This window comes from Lynx rufus, unplaced genomic scaffold, assembly GCF_022079265.1.
Source record: "Lynx rufus isolate CCGP_SWC_20201006 ecotype Redwood Valley unplaced genomic scaffold, mLynRuf1.p SCAF_13, whole genome shotgun sequence".
In the NCBI taxonomy this organism is placed as follows: Eukaryota; Metazoa; Chordata; class Mammalia; order Carnivora; family Felidae; genus Lynx; species Lynx rufus.
Window position 1 is genome coordinate 13,557,262 of NW_025814827.1, and position 17,891 is coordinate 13,575,152.

The 17,891-nt window shown below is 48.7% G+C and overlaps 1 protein-coding gene across 1 annotated transcript in view; it reads right to left on the reverse strand.

Annotated features, from left to right (window-relative positions):
• Positions 1-17,891, reverse strand: part of TLN2 (talin 2) — a 199,780-nt gene that overhangs the window by 46,212 nt on the left and 135,677 nt on the right. The window contains exons 41-43 of the mRNA XM_047075024.1: positions 14,061-14,162; positions 11,360-11,479; positions 4,268-4,414 (exon numbers count right to left, since the gene is read on the reverse strand). Coding sequence (XP_046930980.1) covers positions 4,268-4,414; positions 11,360-11,479; positions 14,061-14,162 — 369 coding nt within the window. The remainder of the gene's footprint in view (positions 1-4,267; positions 4,415-11,359; positions 11,480-14,060; positions 14,163-17,891) is intronic.

Genomic DNA, 17,891 nt, shown 5'->3' on the forward strand with positions numbered 1-17,891 from the left:
TTAAAAAGCCAAGGGGTGCCTGGGTGGCTCATTTGGTTAAATGTCTGACTTTCGCTCAGGGCATGATCTCATGGTCCGGTGTGTTGGTTCAAGCCCCGTGTTGGACTCTCTGCTGACAGCTCAGAGCCTGGAGCCTGTTTCAGATTTTGTGTCTCCCTCTCTCTCACTCTGCCCCTCCCTCCCTCCCTCCCTCCCTCTCTCTCTCTCAAAAATAAAAAAAACATTAAAAAAAAAAAAGGCAAGCTCGCAGAGACAGAGAACAGATTGGTAGTTGCCAGAGGCAGGGGATGGGAGTTAGGAGAAATGGGTGAAGTTTTTTGTTTGTTTGCACGCATTGAATACAAATTAAAACAAAACAAAACCCAACCAACCAACCTCACAGAAAAAGGGATCAGATTCCTGGTGGGAATGAAGTTGTGTTTTGAACAAAGGTGGTTAAAAGGCATAAACTTCCAGTTACAAAATAAGTACTAGGGATGTAGGGTTCATCCATCTTATACAGCAGGGTTAAGAGTAAATCTTAAGAGATCTTACCACCAGGAAATATATATACACATTTCTTATCTACATGAGATGGTGTACTGTAACTAAACTTCTTGTGGTAATCATTTTATAATACACAAGACAGATAAATCATCATCCAGTACAGCCTAAACTTAGTGCCTTTGTCAATTGCATCTCAAAACCAGGGGGAGAAAAGTACAATACAAAAACACTTAATTTCCTCTCTGGGACTCAACGCAGCTGATGGGTTAACAACACAGTTTTGGTGTCAACATCACAGGCTGAATACCAGTGAATATCATTCACTGGCTAAACAACTTTTTTTTTTTTTAATGTTTATTTTTGAGACAGAGAGAGACAGAGCATGAACGGGGGAGGGTCAGAGAGAGAGAGGGAGACACAGAATCCGAAACAGGCTCCAGGCTCTGAGCTGTCAGCACAGAGCCCGACGCGGGGCTCGAACTCACGGACCGTGAGATCATGACCTGAGCTGAAGTCGGACACTTAACCGACTGAGCCACCCAGGTGCCCCACAACTTTTTTTTTAAATGTTTCTTTATTTTTGACAGAGAGAGAGAGAGAGAGAGAGACAGAGACAGAGCATGAGTGGGGGAGGGGCAGAGAGAGAGAGGGAGACACAGAATCCGAAGCAGGCTCCAGGCTCTGAGCTGTCAGCACAGAGCCCAACGTGGGGCTTGAACTCACAGACCTTGAGATCATGACCTGATCCAAAGTTGGACGCTCAACTGACGGAGCCACCCAGGTACCCCGGCTGGCTAAACAACTTTGGGCAAGCTGTTTGACCTTGGTTTCCTCATCTGTAAAATGGGGATATTATTTCTTGCCTATAAGGCTTGTTGGGAGGAATAAGGAGGGAGGACGTATGTAAACTGTCTAGCATGACACATGATCACATACTAGGTGATCAGCAGGGAGATACTTTTAATAGGATTACGTTTGTGGAACCAGAAAGAAGTTTAGGCTCCTGTGAAAGGTGTGATCATTTGTGCCCTGCTCTGATAAGGTTTTCTGTAGAACAGCCTTCTGCTAACACTCAGTATTCCTTCCTCTGGCTGCCTATCGATGAGAAATTCTTCATGGTCGACTCCACTGAGGCTAGAGCCCAGAGCAGACCTGCGTGCGTCACTTCTCCACCCCAACACTCCCTTGAGCTATCACCTGTCACTAAGTAATAATTCCAGTGACCTGAGAGTCCAGCAAGTTGGCTGTGTTCCCTCCAGTGCCTTTCAAGTCAGAAACCCTTCACTGCCACCTGCCACCCATCACCCCTTCTAGAAAACCCTCGCTATTCCTAGACACACTTTCCTATAACACAAAGCTAACCCCACACCCTTGCGTACAATTCTCCCCTGCTGTCAAGGGAAGCTGAGTTCCTCCCACGACCAGACCAGTTCCACTTCTGTGGCTTCCTGCCACATTCTTGCCACGTCGGCCAGCTCCTCACTTCCCCCGCCTCTCATGCAGTGGGTCTGCCCCCTGCCTCCTGTGCTCCCCTCCCCATTCTCCAGCCACTAACTTGCTCATCCTGCAGAAGCCAGCTCAAAGTCTCAGCTGTCGTCGTCCAGAGACACGAGCATGCTGTCCCTGGCCTCGGGGCAGCTCATTCAGCACAGGTTAAAACAGCACGCGTCCAGTGACCGGAGGCTCTGAGTTGAGAGACAGTCTGGAGCTGTCGTATTAATCTCTCTGTGCCCACACATGCACCACCCTTGACTATGGCTGGCTCATAGAAGAGTCTGCAAAGTTTCGTGAATGCATTTTCTAAAAATACAATGACCGGGACAGAGGAGTTATAGCAACACTGAGAGGCACAGAGCTCGTATGCTCTCTTCCTTCTGCACTGCTCACATCTTAGGAGAGGTGTTGGACACAACCCAGCATGCGGGGCAGAGGGCCCACTTCCTGAGCACCGGCCACATCCCAAGACTAGCCCACAAGGAAAAGCTTCTCTTCCTCCTTTGCCTGATTCTCCTTCCTGGAGTTAAATGCCACTATGTCCCACCAGGAAGAGAGATGGCCTGAGAATCAAGCATCTAGTTTCCAGAAAGAACTCTCTGAGGACAGGTGACAAAGGCCAAGACGAGTGATCATGAGAACGAGAGGGACGTTCTCAGCCAGATTTAAAGAGTCTGGAAACAGTGTCCCGCCTGCTACAAAAGCTGTGTGAGTTTATTGAGCAGCTACTAGTTCCTAGGGGACAAGGACATGAAGACGAGCAAGTGACGCCTTTTGCGGCTGGTGGGAAGTTACAGACACAACCAGGACATATAAGAAAGACACACCAGGTGGAGATGGGGGGCCAGAGTACATAGCAAGAAAGCACCAAAAAGGCTGGTTTAGTCTGAACAGCTGATCCTCTGACTCTGAGCCTCCTCCGGGCAGGAGGTGGCAGGGACCCTCTGCTGGGAGAAGCAGTAAGACAGAGAACAGCTCAGGAAGATCATGTTGCTTGGACCTCTGCCTCCCCGCCTTCATGTGCCAGTTCCAAGGTCTTCAACAAGGGAACCCGGCCAGAGTAACTTCGACAACAAGGCAGGGCTTTGAAAGGAGGGAGAATGCCTTCCTCCGGCTGAGAGATTTATTTCCTCATCCTGTGGAGTCCGAGGAGGCCTGGGTAGTCCTGTGGGCTGCAGGAGACGGCCAGGCGTTGCTTGGCTTCGGCTGGCAGCCCTGTACAGAAAAGCATCTGTACCGGCAGCTGCCAGGTGAGGGGTCCCCCACCCGGCCCTTGGGTCCTGTGGCCAGGCTGCTCAACAGTGCAGAGCTCTGTGTCCTGGGGACCCAAGAGAAGGAGAGGGAGAAGCCAGCAAAGTATAGATGCTTCGGCCTGCAAAACAGCTGTCCTGAAAAAGGACTCTTAAGAAATGAGCAAAGCAGAAGAGGAGTGTACTTTGGGGCCATCAAGGAGCCACGGGAACGAAGGGATGCAGAGAACCGGCTTTGTCGAGCAGGGTAAATTTCGTGGGAGGAGGGTGTCGGAAGGCAGCTTACAGAGGACAGCAAGTATCTGTGACACGTTGGGTTGTGTGTCTGGCGCGATGCCAAGCAAGCACCTTCACGCTCATCACCGCATTTCATTTTCACAACCCTATGGGCCAGGAAATGTATTTCTCTGTGCTCATTCTGCAGGTGAGGGTACAGAGGCTCAGAAAGGTGAGAAAACTTAGCTGAGACCCTGGAGCCCCACTCGCTACACCATGGGGTTCTCTCCACAAACAGCCGCTGCTAGACTCTAAAAAGATCACGCAGGATCCTGCTCTTTCAACCAAGGTGCAGTGCGACTTTGGGTGCGGTGCTCAACCCTTGCACACCTCAGTCTCTTCTGGGAGGAAGGAGGTAACCCGAAGAGAGCTTCAGGCCCTTCTTACTGAGTCCCCAGCACCTGGGAGCCTCCCTGAGAAGGAAACCCAGGGGACGAGTGTCAAAAGGAGGCTCCTGGTACTCACGTGACTGTGATGTGGTCTGTCCAGTCTACCTACAAGAAAACCCATCAAGGAGGTGCACTGCTGGGGCCCTGACTTTCATGGGACAGTACGTCCCATGTTCGGAATTTCTCAGGGCTATGGATTACCCTGGCCCCCTTATGTGCCCCATCCCTGGGGAATCCCTGCATGAGGGGGAAGACCAGACCTGACTGGATCCTTTTTGGCATAGCATCCCGCTTATGTCACTGGTCACAGTGGGCCATCGAGGGCGGGTGTGGGTGACCGTGGCCGTGTCTGACCTGAGGGCTGCTCCTTACCTTCTCTGTGACTGCACGGGCACACTCGATGAGCTCCCTCTTGGTGTAGCTGTCCGTGGGGCACACCTGGAGGGCCCCCGCCTTCTGCACCAGGAAGATGCAGCCGTGGCCCAGGTCCTGCACACGTGTGCGAATCTGGAAGCCGATCTGCGGAGGCAAGCCAGGGGTGGGGAAAGAGAAGCATGAGGGATTCTGCCATCGAGGTCTCCCCTACGTGGAAAATTTCTCCTACATCCTATGGGAGCCTGGCTAGGAAAATTCCATTGCTGTTAGGAGTCTGTGCTTGGTGGAGTATGGAATTTCATTGATTTTACTTCCCCTTTTAGAGACTGTAAAATGCCCACGGTCCCCAGGAAGCAGGCCTACACCTCATCCTGCTAGCTTAATGGCTTTCTGATATTTGTTACCTTTTCCAGTGAACTGCCAACTTATATCTGAGCCACCTGATATGGATGTTCATTAGATGAACTCTGTGGGGGTAATTATTAGCCATTCAAGCACTTATTGAGCCCCTACTGTGTGTCAGGGCCTCTTCTAAGCAGGTATTGCATTTGCTTTCATTTATTCCACACAACAGTCCTAAAAAATAATTAGAAGTTCAAAATATACAGCTTTAGTAAGAAGCATAAAGCTTGCAGATTCTTGCAACATCGGTATGTTTCCAATCAGAACGCCCCCTTCCTCAGCTATATCCACACTGGGCCCAGGCTGCCTATCAGGCAAGGTTGAGGTTTCCTTAAAAAGGTATATTTTCAGAGCTAAAGGCTCAGCAGGCACGCATTCTTTTAGTGACCTCTGGGTCATGTGATTATAAAAGGTACTTGGCCTAAAAGAACCCAAACGAGCTCCACTATGGATAAGCTGCCAGCTGTCTCTTTATAGGGTAATAAATTCCACCGCCCAAAGTGTGCATTCCTCTGGCGATTTCACATCAATTTTCATTTGGGTCTGATCAATACAGCTGCCATAAATAATCTGCCCTCCAGCCGAAGTAAGCAACTAAAAACAAAAAACCGTAAGCTCTCGTGAACAAGCATTATTTCCAAGACTCCACGATAGCAACAAGCCGTGGCTTCTCCTTCCAGCTATTCTACCAAGAATAGCTACTAAGACCTCTGGTGTCTCGAGTAAAAGCTGGGAGATCTGGACCACCTGGGTGCTATCTTCCAGCATCGTCCTATTAGGAAGGGGGGCTTTGGGCAGTCAAGGGGGGCTGCAAATGTTAACTCTGTTATTGAAACACATAATGCTTTTGGGAAGATAGGTAATTCCCTTAACCTTTTAAGGCTGAAAGCATGTTTAAATCCATTTAATAGAAAATTGTCCTGATCCAGAAAGTGGAACTTCGGCTCTTTTGGGGATGCTGCGAAAGCTTCACGATCAGGCAGGCCGGGTTTCTTTTGGACCATCTCCAGTCCGATTCAACCCACTCAGCAGAAATACCCCTGAAATGTAGCTGTTTGCTGTTGGTTTGAACATGAAGCCCAGCTGAAGTAGGAAGATGCCCCATGAAAGCTGAAAACTCAGCCTGGCTCTCGAGGCTTTTTCAGATCCGTGTACTTTAACCAGAAACACTTGAGGCTCAGCACTAATCCATAGGCAAGAGCTCTGTGTCAAGGATGCCTACAGAGCTCTAAATGACAGGTGCTGCTGGGAAAGCACAAATGGAGGAAGAAACATATGATTTCAAAATAAAAACGACTTCGCTAGTCAGACCTCAATGACAGATGAAGAGACTGTGCAGACTGTGAAGAGAAGTGATCAGAGCCACCCTCTGCCCCCTACCCCCCACCCAAACCTCTCATGGAAAGTCAACATGTAAAATTGATATCATCTGTTATTAACTATACCTTTCCTATAGGAACTTCTATCTCTGACTCAATAAAAAGTCAACAATAAGGCTAAATGAGCCAAAGTTTAAATGTCAGACTCTGAAGGCCAGATATAGATAGCCTTGGCCACCAACTCATTTCTGTATTTTGATTTGGCTGCAGTGTTGAGAAAATCCTGTTTTGTGCATAAGGCAAACAGGAGCGATTTTCCCCGTATTCCCCTAAACCATAGCAGGCAGAGACTTGCCTCAGCCTGACATCTGCACAAGCCACCCAGCAGCCCATGGTAAGGCGCTGGTGGCCCCCAATGGGTTACCATTTGGCCCAGAGTATGTTCAAAAATACACACAGATTTTCCCAGTAGTTTTAAAAATAGCTGAGTTATGTTTAAAAAGTGAGCCTTGAGTCAAACATGCAGGACTTTCAAAGCGCCTCCCGGGGTCAGAGCTCTTAAGAGTGAGGTGGGTGACCTCGGTGCTAGGAAGGACCAGGCCCAGAAAGAACGTTCTCCGTGCTCTGCTCCTACTCTCTCCTTGGAACCACGCCTGAGCTTCCGGTCTGCACAGTGGTGGGCACCAGGACCAGCAGAGGTCTCTTAAATCACTCTCAAATCACCCTCGGGGTATGAGGGAGAAGGGACCTGCTCCCGCACTGTGTCGAGCCTGAAACCTATGGGCGGGCAGGACACTCGCATGCTCCCTCTGCACCCCTGCAAGAGGCCATGCTATGAAAAGCACTCCAACGTCCCGACGCTCAGCCTCTTCCTTGGAGGGGGACATCGTGCACGTAGCAAAGGATCCTGTAAAGATGACTGTGGAGCTGGGACACTGATCATTAGCGATGAGATTCCAGTTAGGAAGCCCCGATGAAGACCAGCACCAGAAAGCAAAAGGATGCGCCTAAAATAAGGCCACAGGTGTACAAGCCCGTGGGGTTCCTGGCCAATCCAGCCCTCAGTCTGGGTATCACGTCTGTGCCAGGTCACATGACTGCCTTCTTGGTTGCCATGCAATCCTCCTATGTACTTGGCCGCACGGCCCTATGTGGACAGTATGCAGGAGGACGGAGGGTCACAAAGGACATGCTGAAATAGGGTTTGCGCACGTCCACAGGCCGAGGGCTGAACGCTACAAGAAAGGGAGGCGTCCCAGGATGCCAGCCCCACTCCTGGCCCTTGGCCCATGAGGGCAGCATGGGCAGCAGAAAGGCCCATGGACCCTGCTTCTGGCCGGCCCTCTCATGGACATCAACTCCCTGGGCAAGCCAGCTAACCTCCCAGGCCTCTGGTCCCTCACCTGTGAAATGGGACAGAAGCTGCCCTACTTCCCGGGGCTGACACGCCACCAAGTCAAAGATATGTGTGTGAAAACATCTCCAAGTAGAAAGTGCCACGTGAATGTTCACTGTTGTGATAAGAGAAAGCTCGGTGAGGGGCAAAGAGCAAAGGCTGTGATGCCCTGGGTTTGAATCCCGGCATTTCCATGCATTATGTACTTACTTGAAACTTCACTTATTCCAAAAAGTTATTTCAAGTGGCTTCCACACTAACTCCTGTAGCTATGTGGTCTTGGACAATGTGAGCTCCCTGAACGTCAGCTAACCTGTGAAATGGGGAAGAACAAAGGACTGTGCAGTTGTGACGGTAAATGAGGCCGCAGCCGTCATGGGTGTGACGTGTGGTATGGACCTGATGAACGCCTCTCATCGTATTCTTTTCTACGTGGGACAGTCAGAGCAGGCGTTTACGTAAAAGGGGATGACAGAAGCAACATACTCTACTGCAGTGTCCCAGAACATCCTGTACTGCTGGAGGAACATCCGAGAAAGGGAATGTGTTTTTTGAAGACTGTATTCAAAAAGATAAGGGATTTAAAAACGTTAACTTGTCAAGGCAACACTGCAATTCTCAGCAAACAGGACCAGTCCCCAGGGTGATCTGCCTTATCACCAGGGTGTGTTATCAAGGAATATTGCTCAGAGACATCCAACTTGGGGTTTTAAGTTGGCAACTTTAGTCAAAGCATTACTCGAACGGCAAGAAAAGCCTTCAATTCCCTTCTTGCCCAAATAAAATGGGCATCGTCTCCTGGTTTTATGCCTTGGGGGAAATTGGAAGTCTGGCCTTTATGAAATTTTGGATCAAATTTCAAGTGGAGGAGGGTCTCAGAAATACTGATCATCTTCTTTACTACATAAAACTAAACAAAACGTACAGATTTTTCTCAGGCTTCCAAAACCATCACATCTGAAATCAGGTCACATAACTGCCTGGGAGAGCTTGGGAACACTGAAGAGGCAACAAATGGCTATCATGACAGGCTTTACAAATTTCTCCTTAAAAGGAGAAATCAAAAGTGTACAACAGAAGCAAAGAATCACTTCCCACCTATAGAAACCGTGTCCTGGAGTGGAAAGTTTTAGAGAATTCTAGAGCAGACACTCGTCTCATTTTTTGGGAAAAGGCTGTGGTTCTTGCCACAGGCTCTTGACGAACGTTCCCGCCGGCTTTGGAGACAGGCAGTATTACAGATGGTCCCAGCAGAGTTTTCTCCAGAGACAAAGCTGTAGTCACTAGAGCCTTCCCCCGGCATTTATATTCAGGACTTGGGGCTCACAGGATCTACATTTCCTTTTTTAAGGAGAGCAGTGATCTCAGATCGTGAAGTTGCCTGAGGGTTTTAGTTTTTCTGAAGAAAGTAGTTTTCACGGTGATGTTAACAGGGGTTGCGTTTCCCATGGAAGCGGCAGCAGATAAAGCTCCTGCTGGATGTTCAGAGGGCAGAATTGGGACCTGTCCGCGAACGGTCACATTCCGGGAAAGCCCAAAGCGCTGACTCGGCACAGCCTACAGGACTGCGGCCGGGGGACTGGCTTCGCATTTGCCCTGGGTATAAATACTTTCACATGCTGTGATGTGGGGCCCTCTTGGATATAAAACTAATTCCACAGTCTTGGAAAAAAAACAACAAAACTACATTGCTTTAGGGATCTCCCAACCTTCTCAGTTTTCCCCTAAATATCTGTCTGGCAAATGCACACAAAGAATTTTCCTGAGCAAGCCACTGGTAATTTTATATTCTCTCTGCCCCCTTTTGCTTCAGGTCACACTGCTCTTGTGTCTGGAATGTAAAATATAACTCAAGATGCAATGGTGAAAAGGGAGAACGTTAATGAAAACGTCAGCTGCTACAAACGCAGGGCCAGGAACTAAAGTCATTCTGTGTTGTGCTTTTAACGATACCTTTTCTTTCCCAGCTGCTCTGGCATTATTTTGTATTTTGCTTCATGCTCTGGGTTGCAGTAAGAAAACCTGCTTGTTTCACACATGGGCCGGGTAGCTGCGAAGAACTCAGATGTGGAAAGGTCTCCACAGATCATGGGCTCTTCACTCAGTAACTCAGGCAGGTCAACATCTGAACCAACCAGACAAATGTAGATTCCGTCTTTAAAGATTTCTGCAAACAGAGATCCGAACCTTCCCCACAGCCTGCTAGTGTTTCAGTCCCACAAAGCCTAACATTGCTTCCTTCTGTCCAAACTGTTCCTTTCTGTAACTCAAGTTCCCTTACATTTATTCAGGAAATTCAAAAGCACGAGTAAAATCAAACGAGTTATAGGAGTCCAGATGATCTTACTAACACAGGGAGCCTATTTAAAAAAAAAAAAAAAAAGATTGGGCAGGGGCCACCTGTGTGGCTCAGTCGGTTAAGCATCGACTTCAGGTCATGATCTCACTGTTCGTGGGTTTCAGCCCTGTGTCGGGCTCTGTGCTGACAGCTCAGAGCCTGGAGCTGGCTTCAGATTCTGGGTCTCCCCCTCTCTCTGATTCTCCCTTGCCTGTGCTGTCTCTCAAAAAATAAACATTAAAAAAGAATTAAAAAAAATAACAGGACTGTGTAAAGAATCAACAGAATCCTGACTGGGGTCAAGGTGGGGAGGTCTGATGATTTTTCTTTCTTGGTAGTAACTTAACAGACTCATTACAAACAGAATTATTCATGCTGCAGCCTTAATACTCAACCATACTAAAATCTCAAAATGCAGGCACTGTTAGAAACTTACATCATCCCATGCTAGATATATATGTATGCAAGTACATACATATGATATTCCTATTTACATGCGTTGTTACAACATATGTTAGCAAGTGATTTTGTTTTGGGTCATTCCTGTATTATCTCTGGGAGTCTTTGTAAAGACATACTTAGAAGGGACTCCTAGGAGAAATGACACCAAGTAACCTGGGGACACGGGCTGTCACCACAAAGAGAAAGGTAGATCAGTCACAGCCTTCCATCCTGACAGCACGCTTCATTTAGGAATATCATATACAGGATCTGTGCTTCATAAATGGCTATGCTAACTCCCACAGTATGTAGTTACCTTCATCTTCCCAGTGTCCCTATAATCGACTCCACTATTCTTTATTCCAGACTGAGCTTTCAGTCTCTAAGGAGCCGGGCGGTCGCTCGGGGAGGGGCACCTTCTGTGTGCTAACACTGGTATGGGTGCAGCATTCAGGCATGTGAAGCCCCCACCGGCTTGTTTGTTTCCCAGAGGACCACCCGATTACTTGGGGTATCAGAGATGAAAGCAGGTTCTTAGAAAGTGGCCCTTGGGACCAACCTCTCACCAAATTCAGAATCTTACAGGTGCAGGCATTCTAAGGCAAAGTCTGTGTTTGGCCACTAAGGAAAGTGCGTTTAGGGAAGGCAGGTAGGTAATACAGAGGGGTCCAAAGGAGATAATGGGGGGTAGATCTTAGAAAGCCACCAACCATATTTGGACAAGACTTTGTTACACAAAAGCAGGCTACCCAGCCCTTAATCAGAGGCAGTTAACTCCCATACTTGGTTCTTCCAACATCTCTGTGAGCCTTTAGAAACAGGAAAATAATTGCAGGGGATGTGCTAAGCACGGGGATGATGGCAGCATGTGTTCTGCCCTGGGAGCCAGGCGATGGGCTGGAAGGGAGGTGAGCTGGCCGAACACTCTCAGCAGAGGCCGTCTGTCTGAGAACCCGCATCCCCAGATGGACCCAGCTCTCAGCCTGTTGGCATCAGAAAGGACAGTGAGCTCTGAGCACAGCCCGGGCCTACTGGATCTGGACCTGGAGGGCCGGCAGGAGAGTAGTGCAAACTAAGCCTGGTTTCGGCTATCAGGCTGGAATCTTCTAGGGTGGAGCTACGCTATAGAGCATCCCCGGGCGTGGGTACCAGTGTGCATGTGCTTCTTAAAACAGGGGCTTATGATGGCAGACCTCCTCTGGTTCCGCCGTGGCTGCTGCCATCTGGCCCTGGAGAGCCAGGTGCCCATAGTCACTGGTCATTTGTGAAGCCAGTCCTCCCAACTCCTCCGGGTTAGTAACCGACTTAGTCATCTGGAAAAAGAAAACAAGCAAGACACAAACACACATACACATACAGAGAAAAGCATGAGAACCACGTGTTAATATCACTGGAAGCCAAAGGGGTTCGTTCACTTTTAAGCTCTTGACTTGCGTGGGGGGCTGGGCACCGGAGAGGGCAATTCAAGCGAAGCCCATGCTGCGACGTGCACAACAGGCCAGGGCCCCTCTCAGGCCAGCAGGCCCTGGCCAGGCCAGTGGGCGACATGCTAGGCCCCGGCTGTGCAGCGTGGAGGCCGGGCCCTCACGGGCGTCCACTCCGGGAGGTGAGCGTGGCAGCCCCTGGCCCGGCCGGCCCTGCAGGTCGGCAGGAGAGTTCCCCAGGGAAACACGGGGGGCACGGGCCCCATGCAGTGCACATCCCTGGTCACATGCTTCTGCAGAGAGCTGACCTGGTCTCTGGGAACCCAGAAGCAGGTCCCACACGGGCAAGAGGGCATGAGGACAGGGCTGTTAAGGAAATCATGACTGAGGAGGGATGGGCGAGCCGGATGTCTGGGAGGACGATATTCAAAGAGAATATAGCTTTGTAGTAAATTTGTGCCAAAGAATAAGGTTTCAGCCATAAATTTAGTTAAGAGTACACTCTAGAGCACCTGGGTGGCTCAGCCAGTTAAGCGTCTGACTCTTGGTTTCGGCTCAGGTCACGTCTCTTGGTTTTTGTGAGTTCAAGCCCCGCACTGGGCAGAGTCTGCTTGGGATTCTCTCGCTCTCTGCCCCTCCCCCACTTGTGCTGTCTCTCAAAAATAAATAAACTTAAAAAAGAGTATACTGTAGCCTAAACGGTCGAGCTCTGCCTTTTCATTATCGGGATATTCAGGATTTTCCTCCTGCTTCATAGAAAAACTTACTTAAGTTTACCCTACAAGGCTAACACAGTGGTTTATAGCTTTTCCTTTTCCTCCAACAAAATGCCTGTTGGTTGTCACAACAGCAGTTTTAACTGCCACCCGGGAAGATATCCTCATTCTCTTAAAAGGCTTTGCTCCTGCCCTACCCTCTCCTCTCTCTCGGTGGCATTAGAAGACCTTGGCTTCAAAGGGCTTTAAAAAATGTTTTAAATGGCTCCATGTTCACGGAGGCTGGATGGGAACATGTAGCCATCTAACGCAGGTGTACCAGGAAACATCACAGGCTTTCTGGCATAGGTGTGGGCTCCCAAGGAACACACACGCTAAACACCCTGCGAGAGGGAGGGTGCTTTGTGTGAGCCCTGGATCCCGGGCAACCTGGCATGACGAAGCGGACCCTTGCCAACTCAGGGTCCAGGCCAGCCAGCCTAGGAGCAGACATGCCATCCCAGGCGGGGCTCCTCAAGAGCATGCACATCAAGGATCAGGATGGGCCTGCTGAGAACCTAACCTGTGAGAGGTTCCAGAAAACACCATGAGGCCACTCAAAATACCTTCATCTCTTGCTGCGCTGTGCTCTCTGCTCAGAGAACTTGGCACAGGAGGGCCGCCCGATGCGACCTGTGCCCCGCCCTGGAGCGCCCTGAGCAGAACCAGCATGGGCCTGACTCCAGCTCTTTTAGTCGCCGAGACAGGCACTGCTCCTGTTCCCCCTCCCATCCCAAATCCTTTTAAGTACCAATGAGCTTGGCACAATCACAGTGTTTCTAAGAAGGAGTAGCAGCAGCCGGGGAAGCCTTTGTGGTCCAAGCTCAACCTCTAGTGGACGTAAGACTACATGACAAAACCATCCAGAGGTGCTGGGTCTGGTGGGGCAGGAGCCAGGCCCGGGCTCAGTCCCTCGAGCTGGGAAGCCACCCCCTCTCTCAACTCAGGCTCATGTGGCAGCAGCAGAGAGGCGTCTTCCAAAATTTTATTCTGTGACCTCTGAGCCTTCAGAGGTTAAGAGGAGCTTTCTTACTACGTACTATGTATTTTTGAGGACACCATTTGTCATCTTTTGTGTTATTTTTTAGCATACCAAGATAGCATTCACTGTCTCTCAATGCCATTTTTATCTAAAGATGCATCTAATACAATTCTGATGGCAATACATTCTAAGAAAAAAGAAAAATTGAAAATTACCTCCAAAGGTTACATGCCTTCTGTTGTCTGGGAAATTGATTTTACAGACCCATGCTGTTTCATTGTGCCTGACAGACTAGCATATCTTATTGTCCACATACTGTAGCTTGATTCCATTAGACAATCTGCACTACCCCCATGTGTCTTCTCTTATACTGTAACTTGATAAAACACATCCAGTCCTTGGCGAGGCGGATAGGATTTCTTTCTTTCCCCTTACCTCCAACTTCCTTCTCATTTTCTCTCCCTCCTTTGCTCCCCTGTCCTCATGCCCAAGTCTCAATCATCTGTAATTCCCTCTTGCAGCTTTTCCATGAAATCAGAGCTCCCGCAGACTGGGGCGTCTAGACCATAGGCAGCCGGAGAGATCACAGATAAAGCACAGAGCTGGGGCCCATAAGGAACGAGAAACACGGAGTCATCTCTCTCCAACACAGACCCTGATTTGATGACTCAGTGGTGGTAGTGGAGGACAACAGGGCAACCAACGGTGGGTGGGGCAGCTCTTTTCCTCTTACCATTTCCTGAGCTGTTACCGCAATGGCTTTGGAGTATTTAACCACAGTCGTCTGATAGTCGACAAATGTTCCCTTTGGTTCTGGAGGAGTGCCTTCATCCAGCTACAGAGGAGAGAAATAAGCACCCACATGTCAGGAGAGGACAGTTGAAGGGTGGACTGTATTTTATTAGAATCAGAACTTTGAAAATGGAGACGCCCACAGAATTTCTTTGGCTTAGAGTCAACAGCATCCCTCAGCTTTGGCGATAAGGGCTTTAACAGAAGTGCCAAGATGGCACTTGGGGTACACAGGCAAGGAGGTCCCAAGCCTTGTCTGAGAGGAGAGGGAGGGCACTCCAGAGGAAGGACATTTCTGCCAACTGTTACCAGGGGAGGAGTCTGCCACACACAAAAGGTGGGGAAGATGTTCCAAGAAGCAGGGTTAGAGTTCAAGCATATGGCAGTGGGCATGAGCCAGACACTTCTAGGGAAGCACAGAATGACAGAAGATGACTCAGGAGAGGAGGCAGAATCTACGTCCTGAATGGCTTCCCTAGGACTGGTGTAGCCCACAGAGTGTACACCCTCGAACTCTCACTTCTGATCTAGGTTGGGGAAGACCAGGAATTGGAAGCATTAGGAACAACTTGCTGCTCATCTGACTGAAAGCAACAGGAATTGACAAATGGCAGACATCACTGTGGGGGGAAGAGGTGGAACAAGTGGGACAGTGACTCTGTCCCTTGAAGGGTTGGGGGCATACTGGTTCAGAAGCCCTGGTTCCAGGGCTTGTGAGGGGGCCTCAAGCTGGTCGCTTATACTCTGAGTCTCAGGTCCTTCAGTGGAGACTTCCTAGCGCCAGGCTGTTGTAGGGCACATCAAGTGAGATGAAGGAAGAGATGATGACCAGGATAATGAAGAAGATGATGATGATGTCAATGAGCACTATGACGATGAGAAAGGCAACCCATGTCTGCCACCATCATCATTGATACTGTCGCCACTGACTGCAGAATGGTATTCCAGGTAAGGACGTAGAGGAAAGAGAAACGAATACAGGTAGAGGGAGTATAGTGAACAGAAGAGGGGCTGTTGAGAGCATGGGGATGAAGCTGGTCTGTCTGATGAAGAACCTTGAAATCATGGGGAAAACGTGGGGTCTGGGGTAGGCAATGACAGACAGTCTGAAGTCTGGGCAGAGACCAGGGGGCGTATCACTACAGCCTATGTGTGATGTGGCCGCACAGTTCGGGAATATAATTGCCATCAAAGCCTCAGCACAAACCCCAGGGTGGATTTGTCTAGGCTTCCTTGCCAAGGATAGAGCTGCTGTCTAAGTCTCCAATGCACTATGGGGACCCTGTTGGTCAAATGAGGACTGAGTCGTGGATTCCTTCTCTCTGTAGAGACTGACTGGGCATCTTCTAAGTGTCCAGCAATGTGCTGGGAGACTTCATACGAAATGTGGCCTAACTACAAACACATCAGGATGCTGGAGCTGGAGGGCAGCTGGGAACACAGGGGCTTCAGGCTACCGTGGCAAACTTACCAATCTGAGGACAGTGACACAGTTAAGATCAAAGGAGCAGAATTTTTGGATTCCGGATTTCTTTAAAGAACTTTCCTTTACTCTGAGATTTTAATTATAGCCTTCCTACTTTTTTTGAGGGGGATGTTAACATGACCTTTCTTGCAGGAAACAGTAGTGATGCAGAGAGCAGGTTTTTTTGTTTTCATCTCCATCCCTGATCAAAAAGAATAAACCACCACCACCACCACCATCTAATAACCCAAACAAAAACTCAAACAAAGAAAAGGCAGTGGGTGACAAGAGTCCCAAGGCCGAGGGCCACTAACCTCATTGAATGAGGAAATGGAGGTTCAGAGGGCTTGAGTTCTTTATCCGAGGTAGACCAGAAAGTTGATTACTTCATATTAACCCAAACCTTCTGGTGCTTAGACATGGAGAGAGAATTCCAAAAAGAACCTCCACAGCAGAAGCACCAAAAGTGGTGTAAACTGTGTCCACGTTAGAATCAACTTTGGGCGCACGTTGGTTTTTTCCGCCAGTCACTCAATGGCTTTAAGAAGTTCAGACAATGATGCTAACAGTGTATCAATAACGTAACCAAATAACCAGAACTAAGAACGTGTGCCAATCCTAATACTTCAATGCTTAGGGGTTGAAAGGCTCTGGAATATCACTTAGCCCAAACTGTGCAGCGATGGGCAGTTTGGGGTGAGCTGATCGAAAGGAGAATGGGGAAGAGGCACTAGGTGGTTCACTGGGCTTTGGCTGGCAGGTCTGGGTAGGTCCAAGTGTAGGGGTACCAATAAAACCCTACTTGTATACCCTGTGGAACTGAGGAAAAAAACCCCTTTGTTCCCGGCCTCTGTGGGTCGTGTCATTAGCAGTTCCTAATTATTGCTATCAGTTCACACCGGACTTCTCTCCCCAGTCCTTCAGAGAGAATCAAGTGTGCCCTGGGCTGAGTGAGAGAGCAGCTGTCAAACGACTGACAGCAGCCAGTACAAGAGCTGCTTTCTTTGCTGAAAAGCCGTCACAATATGGTAAGGCTCAAAGGCTATCAAAAAAAAAAGACTTCAAGAATCTGACTTCCATATTCCAGGGATTGGTGGAACACTTCCCCATCATTGAGGTGATTCTGAAAAATGCCTTCTCCTAGGAAGAAAAAGGTTATCATTGAATTTCTAATTTGTATTGAGAAGACCTGAGCTCCATTATTTAATAACCTTGGTAGGCACATGGCTTACTTTGAAAGTTCTGGTGTTCTGACTCCTGGAAGCCAAACAAACCCATGGAGACTTACCCAAAGGCCTTTAGAAAGAGGGGAACTTCACTCATTTTATGCCAAACTGTCCATATTTGAGGCACGAGAAGCCCACAGCAGAAATTACTGGAGGGCTCTGACAAGGCACGCCTGAGGTCTCTGAAGGAGCCCCAGCATCTCAGCCTGGATTGTGATGTTTAAGGAGAATTATCCTAATTACAGCTTCGGGCTATCACCTCTTTATGGAGATATGAACCAACCAATCATCTCTAAATTAGCAATTAAAGACCACTTATTATCCTGAAAAACTGTAATAATGTACTCACAGTCTGACAATGGACATTTCAAAACACAGACAAAATCTCAAGTTCTTGGCTGTGCTATCCCAGAATGGCAAATAGATGTTGGCGAACAATTGTTAATTTTAATGACTATCAAACTGCTAAGACGAGTGAAGGATTCCTTGGGGAAAGAGCAGGAGACACTCTCCAGTCTTACTTCTCTACTGATCCAAGTCAATGGAGGGGTCACTGCAGGAGAAATAATTCTCACATTATCTCCTATGCCTGTTGCCCACAAGAGTTCACTACAGGCTTTCACACATACTACTTCAGTGGTTTCTGCATTTGTAGATACCAAAACCATGGGGAGATTTAAAAAATACAGAGATTCTGGGGCACCTGGGTGGCTCAGTCAGTTAAGCGCCAGACTTCAAATCAGGTCATGATCTCATGGTTTGTGGGTTTAAGCCCCACATCGGGATCCGTGCTGACAACTCAGAGCCTGGAGCCTATTTCAGATTCTGTGTCTCCCTCTCTCTCTGCCCCTCCCCTGCTCATGCTCTGTCTCTCTCTCAAAATTAAATAAACATTAAAAAATATATAGAGAGAGATTCCTAGGCTCAACCCCACAGAGATTCCAACTGATTATGGCTAGGGTAGGGTCTTGGAACGTGCTCCCTGTGATTCCTAAGTAGCCATTCCAAAGACTAGCGCTTGGGAATCACTTCACTATTTCACTTTGCTGTTTGTTCCCCACGACATCTCTGTGAGGTCAAC